General features: G+C 37.4%; 1 protein-coding gene across 4 annotated transcripts in view; it reads right to left on the reverse strand.

Annotated features, from left to right (window-relative positions):
* Positions 1-11121, reverse strand: part of ETV1 (ETS variant transcription factor 1) — a 65315-nt gene extending 54194 nt beyond the window's left edge. Inside the window, exons 1-4 of one of the 4 annotated variants that reach the window (XM_052695395.1) lie at positions 10921-11121; positions 10282-10415; positions 9415-9502; positions 7658-7705 (exon numbers count right to left, since the gene is read on the reverse strand). In XM_052695395.1, coding sequence (XP_052551355.1) covers positions 7658-7705; positions 9415-9502; positions 10282-10326 — 181 coding nt within the window. In that variant the 5' untranslated portion in view covers positions 10327-10415; positions 10921-11121. Of the gene's footprint in view, positions 1-7127; positions 7525-7657; positions 7706-9414; positions 9503-10281; positions 10416-10569; positions 10699-10829 lie in introns of those variants that run through there. The other 3 variants (XM_052695397.1, XM_052695396.1, XM_052695398.1) reach the window with 3 other exon arrangements.
* Between the last annotated feature and the right edge of the window lie 6273 nt (positions 11122-17394).

A 17394-nucleotide genomic window follows, 5' to 3' on the forward strand; every position in this document is an offset into this window, starting at 1 on the left:
TAATTTTATTATATGAACACAAGAGCATATATACATGTACGTCAATTTGTGAAGCCGGGATATTTGAAAAAGGCTAAATGAAACAAAAAAAATGCTGCTGAAAACAAGAAGCTTCGTTTAGTGATTGCAGAACTGGGACAGCAATCTTATATAACTTTCTAGAGCATATTCTGTGTGCTGGACTGCTTCACAGTGATTTATTGTGTCTCCAGCAGTTTAACCTGACTTACTTCAAGTAAATCTTGTATTTAATATATTAGTAAATGAGGTCTGGATTAAACAAGAAAAATACTTTTTTCATTGATCCTCCAAAATTATGAAGACATATTTAACAGAGATTAAGGCGCATCATTTTATCAGTGCTCTAGAAAGAGATGGAGACTGCTGTCAAAATGTATTTTAAATACAATATTGACACAGCCTTAGAAGTCTCTGTAGGACGAGGACTACAATAAGACAAAAGTGTTTAAAACTATGCCAAATATAAACAAAACAAAGCATAACGTCCAAATGTTCAACCTGGTAACATGTTTCCTACCAGAATCTATTTCTGAGGTACCGATGGTATTAAACTGAGCCAGCAAGTCTAAACACAGAAATTAAAAGGACCCACTATCTGTTAAAGACGAGAACTTAAATTATTCCTTCAGTTAACCTGGTATCAGGTTAACCTTTTTTTAAATAGAAAAACTGCAACTCACACATAATCATACTGCAGAAATGCAAAGGACCATCAGCCCAAAACACAGACTTCTTCCAACAGCATCTTGCTGTGAGAAGCCAAACGGTCTGGATACATCATCCCATTACTCAAAGGGAAGAGGGCTTTTATACATTCAGTTTGGATAATTACACACAGCCTTTGCAGCAAATTAAAAGGACAGGTAAAGACACTTTAACATGAATGTCTGAAAGGAAAATGTAACTTGCAACGTTGCAACTGTCTGCACATTTATATACGCATGACATTCATTTCCTCTTTTCTTTTATTCACAAATACTGCAATTCAGCAAGACTGCTATAAAATCTTCATTGGACTTCTGTTAACGTACTCAGTACAGGACACGATGCATAAATCACCAAAACTTTTTTCTTCTACTTTGTCTTTCAGAGGAAAATTGAAAAAGATACCTGAAACAATCATCTAACTGAGCTCATTCCCTGAGCTACCTAATTATGGGGGTTGAGAAGGGAAGCATATACCAAAAGAGTAATAAAAGGTTTTGAAGGATATTAAGCACGTGGCTTTTACTGCTAATAGCAGAAGCAGCAACATCAGTTCATTCCACATTCAAAGTCAGAAAGTCTCACAATCCTGGAGCAGACAACATCTGCAGCAAGCTATCCAGTTCTGTCTAGACTATTACCAAAAGTTTTCTTTTTCCTCTTGTTAAAGCTATAATGTCTCAAGAGCACTCGGGAAGTGTAGAAAAATGTTAATGATAATCTCGAGGACATTATCAGTTTAGATTTTACAGCTTCACTATCTACTCAGTTAAATTCAGTTTGTGAAAAACAAATGTTTGTAGCACAAAAATGCTTAAGATTTGTTTGTAGTTTTCAGAGTTTTAAAAAGCCTTTAAAAAGCTGAACTGTGGCACATTTTGCAGAGGCAATGACGTTCAAAAACAGGGATAAAAAAAAAGAAGTTTTAAATTAGGGCCTGTTACCTTGCTTTCCCTGCAAGTAAACAAAAATAAAAAGTCCCCATGAACAAGCATCCAGGACAAAAGGAGTTAATATTTAATTAAAAACAGCTCTATCCACTGTAACAATGACCTGGAGCCAAACAAGGCAGAAGATGTATGAGTCATTCTTTCTGCCAGTGAATGAGACAGCTGATCTCCGAAGCAATTCCTCAAGACAAGCAGTCAGAACTGGAGTTCTGCCTCCATTCACAAAAACACAGTCCAGCACGAACCATGTGGCCCCAACCACAAGCTTTTCATGTCACACCCTTCCAGAAAGCTACAGCAAAGTAAACTTGAACTTTAGGCATAAACACACTGATTTCACTGCTTTGTCTCAAGACGTAGCACAGACCTGCCGAGGAACATATTTAATAAATGAAAAGTTAAGCGAGCTACAAAGGGCTTAAATTTAACTCTTCCTTCTCCTGATTACAAACAGCTTTGTAAAGCAGAACTGCACTCCAGGGAAAGGTGTTCTTGTTTAAAAACATCAACTTTTTTTTTTTTTTTTTTTTAAAGAAAACAAGGAGCTGCAAACCTCCTTGCTTCACTTAAAACTTTATTTTGAGTATCATGACACTTCCTCTGGTGCTGTGTTCTCTGACCTCAAGCTACACTTTTAGAGCTAAGAGCCATTTGTTTTAAAATATCAGAGATTTATTCAAAGTGCCAGAAGAAATTTAAATTGACAGGAAATTATACATAGCCAGTAGTGTTTTAGCTGGAGCTAAAATAAGACTTTCAGGCCTCAGAAGTAATGAGTCTACTTAGTTCTCAGTTTTCTTTGATTGTCAGTTCTCAGTATTTGAAAGATTATATACATTCTAATATTCCTGAAATAATGGGGTGGTAGAGAGGGGTGGTTTGCCTTTTGGGTTTTGCTGTTTGTTTTCTTTTTTTTTCTTTCTTTCTTTCTTTTTTTTTTTTTTTTTTTTTTTTTCCAGAGGAACAACTGTTTCTAACAAAGGAGCATTCAGAAGCAGCACAGTGACAAATTTCAAGATGATAAAAAAAAAAAAATATTTCCCATAAGCACTGGATTTACTGTCAAAACAACCCCAAACTCTTTTTACATAAGTGAGATGCTCTGACTAATAAACTTAAATGCAGTTCAAAACTAGCTCCAGATCTCAAAATTCTTCCTTATGTGAATAATCCCTAGGAATATGAAGATGGGTTTGCAGAATCTGTTCTTCATTTGGTACTATACTAAAAATGAGAAAAAAGCTTATGAGGAACACTCTCATTTAACACTGTGCTACATCTCCTCATAGTTTGCAGATCCCACTACGCCTTTGAAAATTATTATTTTGAATAAAAGAAATTTACTTTTCCAGCAAACAAGAAAAATCTTAGAATGTTTATTACTATACAAACTTTTAGACTTGTAGATTTCTGGTGGTTTTATTTGTTTTGGATTTCTTATTAAAAGAAAACACAGACACCCATCCCATTTTGCTTAATCTCACTTTTCCCCGTTTTTTGTCCACAAGTACTTAAGAGTTATGAGTTTCTGAAAGCCAAATCTGTCAGACTACTAGAATCTATAAAAGAAGCTATTCTCTGAATCACAAATCCCAAAATGAAAATTTTTTCACTGCTTTTTAAAGTATGCCCATTCGGGTAGATCTCTGCTATTATTATTATCTGCATTAAAGCATCCTTTCTTGAGTATTTTTTACTCCTAGGAAAACATGGATAGCTCCCAAATATGGCTCTGTTGTATTTGCTGGCTACATTTTACAACTTTCTGACAGAAAACAACTTAGGCATAGTAAACCACTACACAGCTTCATTGACTTAAATAAACCATTTTAACTACACAAATATTTGATAACTTTCTTTTATTAAAAGTGATGCTTTGAGAACTAGAAACTGTTTATTTTCATACCTCCTAGTTGAAGCAGTAAACTAGACGTCAACACAAGATTAGACATCACCACAACATTGGTGCATCCTCCACAGGCGACCAGAGGGCAGAAACTCATTTCCTAAAGTCCAGCTCAAATGTAGGAATTAGTTATCTGGGAGAAATAATTCATTTTCAGATACCAAGAAACAGTGCTTAAATCCTGGTAGCCGGCAGTAGCCTGTTGTAGAGACATGAACCCGTTACTGTAGCTATTATTATTTCAAACCACTTAGTTTTCACTTAAGCCTTTTGTATTTTTTCAAGCCATGCAACATAAAGTTTTATTTTTTTTTTTTCAGTTTACTACCATCTGAGGAATGGATTATCTACCACTTTAGGAAGCAGATCTACTGCATACATTTCTTATTTGCTTGGGATGCTTTTTACATATCTTTAACGCAGTGTAGGAGGAACTTGTATCTGAAAGAGTAATCTTTAATAAAAAAAAATTGTTTCTTGTTTAATCTATTATTCTCCCAAAACTAGATGCTTTTACCATGCAAAGGAGGCTTTCACTCACTAAGAATTTCATTCCTCTCTTCTTTTTGTTCCAGAATCAGAACTAACAGCTACCACGATGAAATAACATTAGATTAATATTTCAACGAATTTTTTCAAATCACTGAACAATTGCTATCTGACAAACCCAATCTAATTCCAAATACATGAAATCAATAAAGTCATCTTCTAATTTTATCATGACAAAATGTTGCCATCAAGTTATTTAAACATAAAACTAAAGATAATATCTGAATAATATTTGTCTTGGTTAGCAACAGGCAATTTTAACTATTTCCTTTCAAGTTTGAAGGTTGAAGCAATTATTAAAGGTTTCCAACTTCACATTTCTGGCATCAGAAATCACTTACTATCTATATTCAGTCCTGAATAACAATCAACATGAAGAAACCTTATTTAGAGTAAGTTTTATATAAAAATAATTTTGACTCTTACTTGCACACTTAATACTACAATGTAAAATGCAAAACTCACTTCCATAAAGATCTATGCAGCTAGTGGAATATGCCTCTAAGTTTTCTGCAAATAGCATTCAGCTTGTTAATTATGGAGTAATAAAATATTAAAGAGGTTACTAGATTGTTTACATTTTGCATTAATTCTTCAATATATGAGAACCTTGACCGCTTTCAGTAAGAAAAGAATACATTTCTATTGTGTTTGCTACCAACTTTTCACATATGACAGTAACAGTAAACACAGGTGACATTAACTGATCTCCAGGCTAAATTATGTGTTACAGTACGGGTAACTTCAGGAAAAATAAGAGCAAACAAACAAACAAGCAACAAAAAACAAAAGCAGCAAGCATTCTTTGCATGTAATAAAATGCAGCTCACTTTCTTCTCCTAACTAATAAGTAGATGTTTGACCTGGTTACTCCCCAGTGGGGATCTGAACTCGTGGGAGAAACCTGGTCAGCTGCCACTGCTTTTCTTAAAAAGGGTCAAGATGTTTTAAAATTTCATGGTCATTTCCCTGGCTCCAGAGCATTATGAAAAGAAATATGTAAACATTATTGACTCTGCCAAATTGGCAGACTAAGAGCCTATGAAGGTCCAGAAGAACATAAATGGACACATCTAACAAGGGGTAAACAAGTCTGACTTTGAAATTGGTTTCCTGGCTAAGCTCAACCATGTAGACATTTAAGCAGAGCCACAATATTCTCAAACACCAATATGTTATAAAGACTATCAAAACTAGTTGGTTTGTGTGTGTGTTTGTTTGTTTGTTTTCCAATAAATTGTTATGCTCAAGTTAAGAAACCAATATTTGATTTTCTGATGTTGATTTTTTGGGATTTTAGCTTACCCTTTAGGAAAGCTGTGAAAAGTTTTATGGAAGAGATAAAAAACATGGCGTGGCCTTAAACATACAAATTTCTTTAAGTAAGAAAAGTCAGTAATAGTTTTAATTTAAAGATGTTGTCAAAAAACACAGTTATAACATTTTACACATTAATGCTGCTACACGAAAACAAAACCTTTTTCTGTTTCTTTTTTTTATTTTCAAGTACTTACCAGATGACGCTACCTGCATTTAAAGGTTCCTCCACCTAGCTGACATAGATCTAGACACCTTTCTCTCCCAAATCCTATCTAAATTTATTAAGTGAGGCACACTCAACTAAAGGGGAAAAAAAAGGCTTTGATACAATTCATTCTAGACTAAAGTAGGCAGTGCCTGTAGAATAAAAACTGCCATTACGGTAATTTATGTACCTACAGAAATGATTAAATCAATTTTAAATTCCATATTATTTTTCAAACTTACATTATTATCTGCACATGCTTTATGAATCTGTCTGTATTTTTCTGATTTACGATCAAAGAAATCTAATCATTTTCAGAAACAAAAATGTTCATCCCACTAAAAAAATCAAGCTAAAAGTTCCCTCCATTCAAAAAATAATATCTTTTGAATAGCATTTTAACTTACTTCTGGCTAATTAAAATGAATGAGCTGATATAAAATAAAAAGAGCCTTTTAAAATTACCACAAAGACAAATACAGTTGTAGTTGATCATTATACTAGAAAAACCTATCTTCTTATAGGACATTCTGTTTTCAATGTTTGGGAAAGAATCTTACTAATTCATAGAAACATAACGTCTGCTCCACAAATTTAAAAAGCACTTTTTAATTACATACCAAATAGCTACATGCTAAAAATAATGCTAGGAAAAAAAACATCAGCAGAATAAACAGTCCCCCACACCTTATTTGCAGGTTAAGAACTTGACTAACCACATATAAAGCTACTGATAAAAAAAAAAGACAAAAACAGTTTGAAACCAAGTAATCACCAGCAACATTTCCCTCTTTCTATGAAAAGCAGCAGCAAGCAGCTCACCCCACCGTCTCTCCCTTCCAAAGGATCTGAGCATCTATTCTATAAACAACTATGCATAGTCCAGTGCATAATAAAAATGAAACATATGTGAATATCCATATCCATTTTTATCAGGATAAATTTGGAAAAATTATCTTAGTTTGCATTAAAATCCAATTTCAGAAGTTTACTTTAAAATTTCATCCAGTGATATTCAGAAGAGAAAATGCATAAAAATCTTTATGCTTGAAATAAATAAATAAATATTTATTGTAAATATAAAGGAAAAAAGAAATCAGGAAGCATTGCAGATGAGAACAAATGCTCTTATAAGCAGAAAGCTCCCTTGCATTTTGTTAAAGTTCTCTTATAACAGCAGCTCATCTTTTTTCCTGGGTAAATTAATCTTTCAACAGCTACTCTAAATTCAGATTTCTAAATTATTGTTTTTAAGCTTTCTCTCTTCAGCAGAATGTGCTCTGAAAGATTATTCAAAATACTTAAAAGCAGAAACAGGTGCAAAAAAGACCGATGTCAGTTTTCTAATCACCCAATACACAATCTCGTAACTACAAATCAGAAGAAAAGCATGCAAAATATTTAAAAGCAAATAAAAGAAAAAAAAAAAAAAAAAGCAAGAAATAATACTTTTTAAGTATTCCATACACACCTAATGTTCTGTGTTGTGAACAAGGTGGAAAGAAGACACTTGCACTTAAATCTTGAAGCATCCCGTCCCGATGAACCCAGAGAAACTAATTTCTGCCATCAGAAAGTACTCCACCAGAACACCAAATAATTATATGTGCTGCTCTAAAGGAAACAGCAAGCCCAGTTCTGGCTGTATGTAGTCTCTCGAGGTACAATAATATAAACCTGATCAATTGCAATTAAAATCTGAACAGAGGCTTAGAACTTGAAGTCTTGGTGCATTAGTTCTTGCCAAAAGCAGATGTGATTGTGAGCTGGAAGCAATTTCTCCTGGTAATTTGTGATGACACTGGGTAGAGCAGCCCCAGAGTCCCCAAAGACAAACTCATCAGAGGCTCTAATGTATGCATGACACATGAGGTGGCTCTTTTAGAGCTCAATTAATTGGGCTGAACATTAAGACAGCAAGTTCAGGAGTTTTTTTTTTTTTTCTCCCTTCTTCCCCTCAGAGTTGTTTTTCCTCTTTTTACAAGCAGTTTTTTCCCTTACCTTCTGCAAGCCATGTCTCCTGTAATTGGCTCAGATCTTGAAAGAGTTCTGCAAAAAGATGAAGACAGGGATAAAAGACTCATACCTTTAATCTCTTCCTAAGATTAATATATACTCAAAAATATCTTTTTCCTGAAGAACAGCGTATGTGAATTCTATTTTGGTAGTCAAACATATAGACAAAGATATTTTCGGGTTGCAGTTAATGATTTCTCTACACCTCTATAATACTTACTGTATTATTTTATCAGTTCTTGAAATAATAACAGAATATTAACCAAGTTCTACAGTGCTGTAGGCTTATTCAGCAACACACAGAGAGGCTAAAACTGCTAGTCTGCTAGTCTTTCTAATACAGGTGAACTATTTCTACTTATATGACCCAGGCCTCCTCCTGCAATACCCATCCAGATAAAGCTCTCTTGGAATTCAGCACACGTTCTCCCTGTCCAGACTGAATATTTTTATTAGTAGGGTTGTAACTATCATATAAAAATTTTGAAGCAAAGGCCTGAGGAGCTGCAACAGCAAAGAGAAATGGAAAATCTTCTTTCTGTACTTCGCCTTATGTTTTACTTTATATGACAAGAGAACTAGCACTATTTCCTGCATACTACACTTATTTAAAGTGAAACTACTTTCTCCCAAGACTGCATTTTGCAGAAGAAAAACCTTTTTGCAGTTCACTGAAATTGGTCGCTTATAAAGGTGCAAACAAGAGCAGCATTCAGATCATTTGCAAAGCCCTGAAACACAGTTACAAAAATTCTGTTTACAGACAACGAGTAGGATATTTGAACTGACAAATGGTTTATTTTTAATTTACAGTATTTTGAAAGTGACTTCCTCTTTTCTGAATGCTGACAGTTTACTATTTACATACACTTAAATGACAGAGCCTATTCATTTTTCCTCTCGATTGATACCTCATGTTAGAAATCTTTTAACTGAAAATCAGGAAGCTGTTTTCTTTTCAATTTGCATCAGAAAAAAACTTTTCTAAGCAAATAAGTAGGGTTTTAAAAAGTATCTCAGCGAGTCCTCACCCTGCTACGATTTATATGGGGGTATTGTTAGCCCCTGAGTGCTCTCCTATATGCCTATCATACTCAGAGGGGTGTAAGAGAGCATGTCTACTGACCTTGTAACCTAGAGAAGTGACAACCAGACTACAGATCTCAAGCCCTGGTTATGTCAGCTACCGATGTGAACAAGTTACAAAACTTTGGCTCTCAAAATATCTTCTGTCTTGGTCTTCCTTAACTGAACTTACCAGGGTTTTTAACCCTATCATTGTTATGCTGGCACAACAGCAGCAGCTATACCACAAGGCAAAAGTGCATCTCCACACCAGCATTTCTGTTCCTACTCTCACCAGTGAGCATACACCAGCGGAAAAGAGTGAGGGAACATGGAAAGCTCTGAATCTCATGAGGCCTGAAGGAGATAAAACCAGGTGCACTCTGTCCATGACTTGTCTGAGATGCTGCAAAGTCTTGGCCTCAGTGCATGACATTCATGTGCCGCATGCGCAGCAATACCTAAAATGCAACAGGGTAAATCAAGGAAAGAATATCAGCTTTATCAGTTTATTGCCTTTGCCAGTTTGTTTTGCAACGGTAAATGCGATTTTCTTGTCTTGTTTATTCAGATAGATCTAGATAAATATATTTCCAAAATAAATAAATAAAGAGCTCTCAAGAAAGCTTCTCTGCATTAGTAAGTGAAGGGGGGGGGGAAGAAGAATAAGCCCTCACCTTCTGAATCATGAGCCAGGTCTCTGTTAATGAATTTTCTTTTCCTGACATTTGTCGGTCTCTCATTACAGTTTCTCCCACGCGGATTCTATAAACAGGAAAGATCAGTTACTTTAGAAATCTGAGGGTATTTTTTTTTTACATTTAATCAAGAATACTCAAAGCCAGCACGAATTCTTTACATTTTCAAACAAGAAAATGATCTTCTTACAGCCTCAAGCTTCTAGCAGAAGATATTGCTGAGCACCTAACATCCTCCTAAAGATTCCTGTGTCTAAATGCAATATTATTCTAGCTATCCATGAAGATTTCTATTTGTGCAGACAAATATGTAAGCAACGCAATACTAACCATGTATTTTTTAGCATCTAAAGTACACAAACCTAGACAATAGCATATAGATCCTCTCTGCATAATATACACAGGAGAATCCAAACACAAGACTATAACCGACTGCTCTGTCTTTCCCTCCTCTGTCACTTATAAAACTGTTTGCAAAGTCCTGAAAGCAAATAAAAAAAAAAAAAAAAAAAAAAAAAAAAAAAAAAAAAAAAAGAAGGTTTGACTCAATTTCTTTCTTCTGAGTGGTGGATGCAAACACAGCCAGAAACTTTGGATGCAGTTGCTGCTCTTGCCTTTCTGATCCAATGATTATGTTTGGGATTTTTTAATCATCCTTAAACTGCCTTTAAAAGAACATTATGTTTATTGCAATAATGGGAAGATAAGCTTGTCTCGCAGGCACAGCTCTCATATGAAGAGTCACCCCTACAGCGGCAACAAAGCAGATACTCTGCCTGCACAACTCCCCCACATAAATAAGTCGGAGTCAAGTTTATAAACACCAACTTTAAGATGATCACTCACATTGGTGACCATGTAAGGCACTTGCTGGTCATAAAATCCATCCATTCTGTGGCTCTTCCAAGAGTCTGAGCTCAGTGTTTTATTTACTGGGCATTGGATCTGGAGATTTCCTCGGAATCTAGACTCCAATCAGCCTGGAGGGGAATACAAGATGGCTTTTAGATTTAAAAAAAAAAAAAAAAAAAAAGAAAGAAAAAAAAAAACATGAATGAACTGCTTGCATTTGCATAGCTAATTAACCTCAAAGAGTCCCATTCATAAAAACAACCCTCCCTTCTCTGCCTTCACCTGGGCTACACGCTTCTGCCGAGAAAACCCGGAGCAAAAGCACTTCGGGGCAGCAGCCGAAAGACGGGCGAGAGGCAGGGGTTTATGTACCCTCCCGCAAGATCCCCCCGGGCCATCCGCGCTACTGGCAGCCCCGGCTGGGGCCGTGTGCTCTGCTGTAATGGCGATCGGCACCTCACGGCAGCGGCGGCAGCGCCCGCCGGCCACGGCCACGCACACCCACACGCGCACACACACACACGCACACACACAGCACGCACCCCGCCGCCTTCTCCTCGGGGATCGCTCTGGCCAACCCCCGCCACCACGCAATCCTCCAGGGCGCCCGACAAAGTTGCGGGGAAGACCCACCTGAAGGCCACGCACGGCGATCGGCTGCAAAAAAATTCCCTCCAAATTTAATAAAAACATTAATTATTCCCCGGCACTTCCCCCTCGGAAGCAGCGAGCGCCACTGACAGAGCTCAATCCCGTGGTTTTTCCTCTCCTCCTCCTCCAGGGGCCCCCGAGCCGCGCCGGCGGATCCCCGCCGCCCATTGGCTCCCCGCGCCCCCCGCCGGATCACCGGATCGCCGCCCGCCCGCCCGGCCCCGGCCCCGGCCCGCGCCCCCCTGCCCGGCCCGGCCCCGCTGCCGGCGCGAAGGAGGAACCGCAGCCCGCGGCAGCTCGGCCGGGGGGGAGGGTGGGGGATAAGCAGTCATACGCAGCACGGTGCCACCGCACCGACCCCGCGACGATCCTACACCCCCGGTTCCCCCCCCCCCCCTCCTCCAATCCCCCATAAATAAATAAGTATAAATAAATAAATAAATGAAAATAAATAATGAAATGAAAATAAGAAATTGAACAAGTTTTGTCTCTCTGGCTTCAGAAAAGCAGGGAAAGAACATCCCCACACATGTACACCATCCTTTTTCTGGCGGCACAGCAGTCCCACCAAACTTTGCAGGAACCAGAGATGAGGGCACCCGGAGACTTTGACCACAGCTCAGGCTTCATGCTGCTCTGCCACGATCCGGTGGCATCCAAGTTTGTTTTGTTTTGTGATGCTATTATTGTTGTTTTAGCTGAATCATAGAAATCAGTTGTTGCTTTTACTTTCATTACAATTTCTTAGTTTCTGGGTCAGCAGCCAGGCACTAGACACAGGGGTTGTCTTTTTGGTGGCAAGATGTGCAAGCTCAGGATTTCTGACAGACTCTCCAAGCCAACTTGCTTTCTTTCTCTGCAGAGAGTGGATGACAGAAGGCCTAAAAACTCTGAACTGCCTACACGCAGCAAAACAGCAGTTTGGTTTTACAAAGCATCCATCCTTGTCCAGGCTTTGGGAACAGAACAGCAGATAGCGCAGCAGACAGGTGGCATACTTGGGTATTCATGACCTGCTGTGAGATACAAAGTTTCAGATTCTTATGATCTGTTGCAGCTCCACAACAACGGGCAGATCCCTGAGGGACCAAATCCAGCTTTGCCCTCAGCCCTTTCTGAGGGCTTTCATCACACCTAAGGGTATAACAACACTTTTGAGTAAATTGCCTGCAGGGCATTAAAAATTTTCAGGTTTCTTCTAGACTAGTTTATATTGATAATTCCAGTTATTTTGCTATTCTAATGTATATTTCTTTCTCTTACAACTTTTTCCCCTCTCCTTCCATTCCAGTTTTGCTGTTCACACTCACACGCTACTTGTCTTGTCCATAAGACAGCCTCATTTTCTCACCAGGCCATCCTTCCCTTGCTGCCATGTCAGGGTAAATGCCCTCCACCAGCTGCTAGCTTCTTTGCTCTTGCTGTTTCGATTCCCCAGGACACCTGGAATTACAGGAGTGTATTGGATTAAATTTTAAACACTATCCCAATGATAATTGTAATGTCTTCTTGGCTAAATCTCGGAGCTGCTATTTCTGTACAACACTTCTGTAATGTAATAGGGAAATAAAAAAATAAAACCCTACGTTATGCAGTTTCCTGGATAATTACTCCTTTTTTTTTTTTTTTTTTTTTTTTTTTTTTTTTTTTTTTTTATATGTATACCCAGACATAAGCAGCTGGGGGGGACATGATGGGCTTGGAAGAGTCTGGCCCCAGGAGTTCATGTCTTAACCTACAGACCTGCCAGGTCAGCTGCCTTCTGCAAAGCTGATGGAGCTCTCCTGCTGGGTGCATGTCTGAGCTACTCAACAACCAGTCCCCAGAATATGGGACTCTCTAGTCTAAATCAAAATCATGATGAATGGCTTTTTCTTTAAACAACACATTAAAGTTTGTTGGTGTGTATGTTTCCCAAGCAGAAGTTCCTGAGGGACCTCAGTCATGTCAGGTGTTCATAACCTCCTGTAGACTTGGCACAACTTGATCCCATCCTGTGCTTCCCTGTACTGCAGTCTGCACCTCACTGGTTGCTTACAGAGCTGGAAGAGCCTGCACCTCGCTGGTGATAGTGGAGCTGGAGGAGGCCTGCACCTCACTGGTGCTCTAGCAACCTGCAATGGCTGTATTCAGTGTGCCAGGGTGGGCTGTGTCTCCAGGAGAAGACCAAGTGTCCCAGCTGGAGACACACTGCGTGCCTGCTGCTCTTCTTCATACTGTGTGTCTCTCCCCTTTCTCCTTCTCATCTCTGGCCCTTGCACATGCTAGGGAGGAATGGAAGGAATAAAGCTATTTTGAAGACCTCTTTATCCTCCCCGTTCATCCACTGTGCTGAGGGAAATTGTCATTAAGTATTAAAAACCTTAACATATATGCCATCAAGTCACTCCAATTTCTATATGCAGAAATGTAGCCTTGTACTATTACAAGTCATATTTGTGTTATATGTAAGCTAGTGTAGCCACACTAGTAATTTTGCTATTTTGAATTCTTGTCAAAAATTCCTGCAACCTTGCTTTATTTATGTAATAAACTTTTAATGTTTTAACTACTATTTCTGGAAAAAAAAAAAAAAAAAAAAAAAAAAATTGAAAAGACAACAGATTTGATCAAGTTGAATGTATTCTAGAAAACTGTGTTGAACTTATTTTGCTAAAAATTGTTTAAAATAATTCAGCTTTCCTATTAGCAGTGCTTGGTAAGTAAGATATTTGTTTTCTTTTAGAAACTTGGACTCAGTTACAGTACAAACCCTCACTATATACTGAAAAATACATATTATTCCCATATCATAATGGCAACGTATACTTCACACAGTTATCTGAAAGAGAACAATGAAATATATATTTCTTGCTTGATTTGACACACACTGGCACTACAAATCATTGCTGTAACTTAAAAAATCAAAGTAAATCCAGGCAGGCAGAATGAAGAGAAGATCCGATAAACACCAAAAAACTTTGTGCAGAAAATAAGGACCCTTTTGGAAATCTTCATAAAATCCTTCAGGGAACAAAAACAAAAGCAAAAACAAAAACCATAGTCACAACTGAAATATATTAACCAAGTAAATTTTAAAACAATACGAAAAAATACTTAAAAAAAAAAAGATCTTACTTTGTTCTCTAAAATTGTTATCTGAACCATTCCTTCTAAGCATTGTTCCCAGTAAATGTGATGTACTTCTGAACCTGGTGTACAACAAAGGAATGCCATCAATTAAGCAACTATTGAGCAGCAATATTTAAAGCATAGTCTATAGCAGACTCAATAAAATAACAAGTAAGTATGCGACTACAGCAAAACCATGACATCCCAACAAGATTTCTCTTTAACAAATTAACCCTTGGCCACCTTTTAACCTACTGATGCTGAATCTCCCAGCATGCTAACAGTGTTTATTTTATCATAATGCTATTGGCAAACAAATAATACATAATAACAAAACTAAAAAGAAAATACAAAGATAAATGAATATGGCAGCCTGTCTTTTCATAAAGTCTTTGGTTCAGATGCAGCATCCAAGACTGAACCTTAAGTTAGAAAAAAAGGAAAGTACTGGTAGGAAGGAAACACACAATAATTATATCCATATGGTAAACTATCAGATGTGGGACTAACAGTGCATGCAAACAAGTGTCTTCAAAGAAAGAAGGAAAGAAAACAAAGAAGTAATCCCAGTTAAATGGTACTTAACATATGGATTAATAACACACTGTATACATCACTGTAGTTTAGAGTCAACAATGCTCTAACCTAGAGGCCTCCTTAGGTAACTGCATTTAAATGCCCATTTACCTGGTAATGCAATGCAAGGTAATTTTCAGATTAACATTTATGTACTAGAAACTTATGCTAGTCAGGAAAACAAAAATTAAGATATATTCCACATGCAGTGCAAGAAGCAAAAAGCCCAAACATTTTTCTTATTACAGGTGAAAAGTGAACCCAGTTTAATAAATTTTCAGCCTCCATCTTAGCTTAGAGTTGATCACAGGAGCCTTCAAAAAGAGAAAGATGTCTATTCTTGTAGTCAGAGCACTGTCCTAGAGCAACAAGCAGCTCAGAAAGCTGTCTGGTTCCAGCTCAGCTGGCAGTCTGCTATGTAATCCCCACACAGGCTGCCCCTGTCACTGCACCTCTTTTTTATTCCTATGAAAAGGGATAATGATTCTCTCTTCATTTGAGATTTATCACTGAAAATAATAGGAAGCCTATTAATAGAAAGTGTATCCTGGCTGCAACTAGCACCTTGAATTTCCATTATCTATCTCTCTCTGAATTTGTAGAGGACAAAAGTCATGCTACACATGCATAGTAACTTCAATAACACTACACAACAGAAGTGGGTCAATCAGACCTCTGAATTGATGCTCAGGAGAGAACATTCAGCTCTGCACCATATCACAACCAAAGCAGTAAGCAATCTTCTGCCACAAAATACCAGAGAACAAGTGAAATGGCAGTTTGATTGGCCTGTATAAACTGTCACTATCTTAGTGATACTCATTTCCTGACAAACTGAGCAAATCAAAATAAAAAAGCTACTAGCCTCAAACTTAACATGGCAATATATGAGTCTCTGGTAGAACCAAGTAAAAGCGTACACACATACATGAATTGTAATGGGTTTCTTGCAAGCTCATTGAAGTTCCTAGCTTGCTGCCCTTCCTTGCCTTACACTCACAAAATGGCCAGCCACAATGAAGTAGCCTAGAAGTCATTTGGATATCAGGCGAGACAAAGAATTTGTGCACAAACCTTAATCTCACAGATGGCTTTAATCTGCATATCCTCCCTTATTAATACTGAGAGAAAATCATGCAAACACTTCAGAATCCTTTGCATATTTTATGTGAGATTTTTGCCCCATTATAGCTCATGGGGGAGATAGAAAACCTCAAATCTCCTTATGTGGTTATAGTCTAAGACAAACACGGAAGAAAGATAAGGAAGAGAAAAGTTTATCAGCTGTGTTTGCTAAATTGCTGGAAAATCTGTTATTCAGAAGTTGTTCAGTGTACATTAAGGGAGTTTGGTTGTGATTTCATCCTTCCTGACAGCCTGAAATCCTGAAGACACAAGAATAGTGTAAAAAGCACTTTCAGAATTATAGACTCACTCAAGATCACTATCAGACATGCCCAGAGCTTGAGCACAGACTTGAGCAAGAGGCTTGCAGAAAAAATGTAATGTCATTTACTATATGAATGGCTGTAATGACCAAAAACACCCACCAACAAAACAACAACAAACAAAGAAGAAGCACTGGACTCAAAGGAGGGCCAGTGTGCCTTAAGTTTAGAAGAAGAGAAATATATCATGGAGAAGAAAGATTCTATAGGGCCAACTAATAAACTACATTCATTGATTAAATGACAATCCAGAGACATTGTTTATGGGACAGTTTACATTTTTAAGCCCTATATCAGGCCTAGGTGGATATTTTCATCCATCTACTACTTACATGTACAGACATCTACTGAAGATTCAACAAGGCTGGTGGTCCCAACAAATCCGGATAGCAATTTTTACAGATTTGCTATGCATTCTTTTTTTTTTTTTTTTTTTTTTTTTTTTTTTTTTTTTTTTTGTAGATGCACCTCCCTATAGACGTTCCTCCATAAATTTTGTCAGTTACAGCAGTGATCAAAACTACTACTACCAGCAGGCAATGACTGTGCTGATATTACATCATATTACTGATATGGCTGCACCTGCACTATTAATGTACCAACTGTCTGTGACTTTCTCTTTTGCATGTTCTAGTCTCCCCATCTGGAGGACTACACCTGTGAAATTAAAAACACTTACAGCCATTAAGATGTAACCTTCTGCCTTTGCATGCCTTAAACCCAGTTGTTTGACGACAACATCTGCGTTTTCAAAGAAAAATAATGCTAGTGACAAAGAAAGTACAAAATCTAAGCCCAGTTCCAAGCACATAAAAATAACAATACACTGAAAAACAGGTAAAGATTAGTAAGAGAAAGAAAAATGTAAAATTTGGAAAATATGGTATGCTTATGCTTTCATAAATAGGAAACAAGACCCATCTCAACAGCAGAAACAAAACATATAGACTAGATAAACCATTAGCTGAAGTACATATTTATAATAAAATCTGTTTCAGAGACAAACTGACCCAATGTCCAGTTAAACTGGGAATCTGTTTTGCTGGCAAGAAGACAAGAGGTGTGTATTGCCATTTGTGTTGAGGTGGTGAATTAATTTTTGTGTGTCTATTTGCATTAGGGCATATATATTTGTTATAGAGGGCTAAACGTGAGAGAAAAGTACAATGTTAACTTCTGTGAGGATAATCAGATCATACAGATTAATTTCTCCATTTTATTGTATTGAATGTGTTCTATAATTTACAGCTACTAAGAATGCCAGCCTTGCAGCAGGACTTTGTTGTTACTGTAAAGATACTAAATAAAGATACCTTTCTCT

The sequence above is a fragment of the Tympanuchus pallidicinctus genome, unplaced genomic scaffold, assembly GCF_026119805.1.
Source record: "Tympanuchus pallidicinctus isolate F22 unplaced genomic scaffold, pur_lepc_1.0 scaffold3, whole genome shotgun sequence".
NCBI classification, from domain to species: Eukaryota; Metazoa; Chordata; class Aves; order Galliformes; family Phasianidae; genus Tympanuchus; species Tympanuchus pallidicinctus.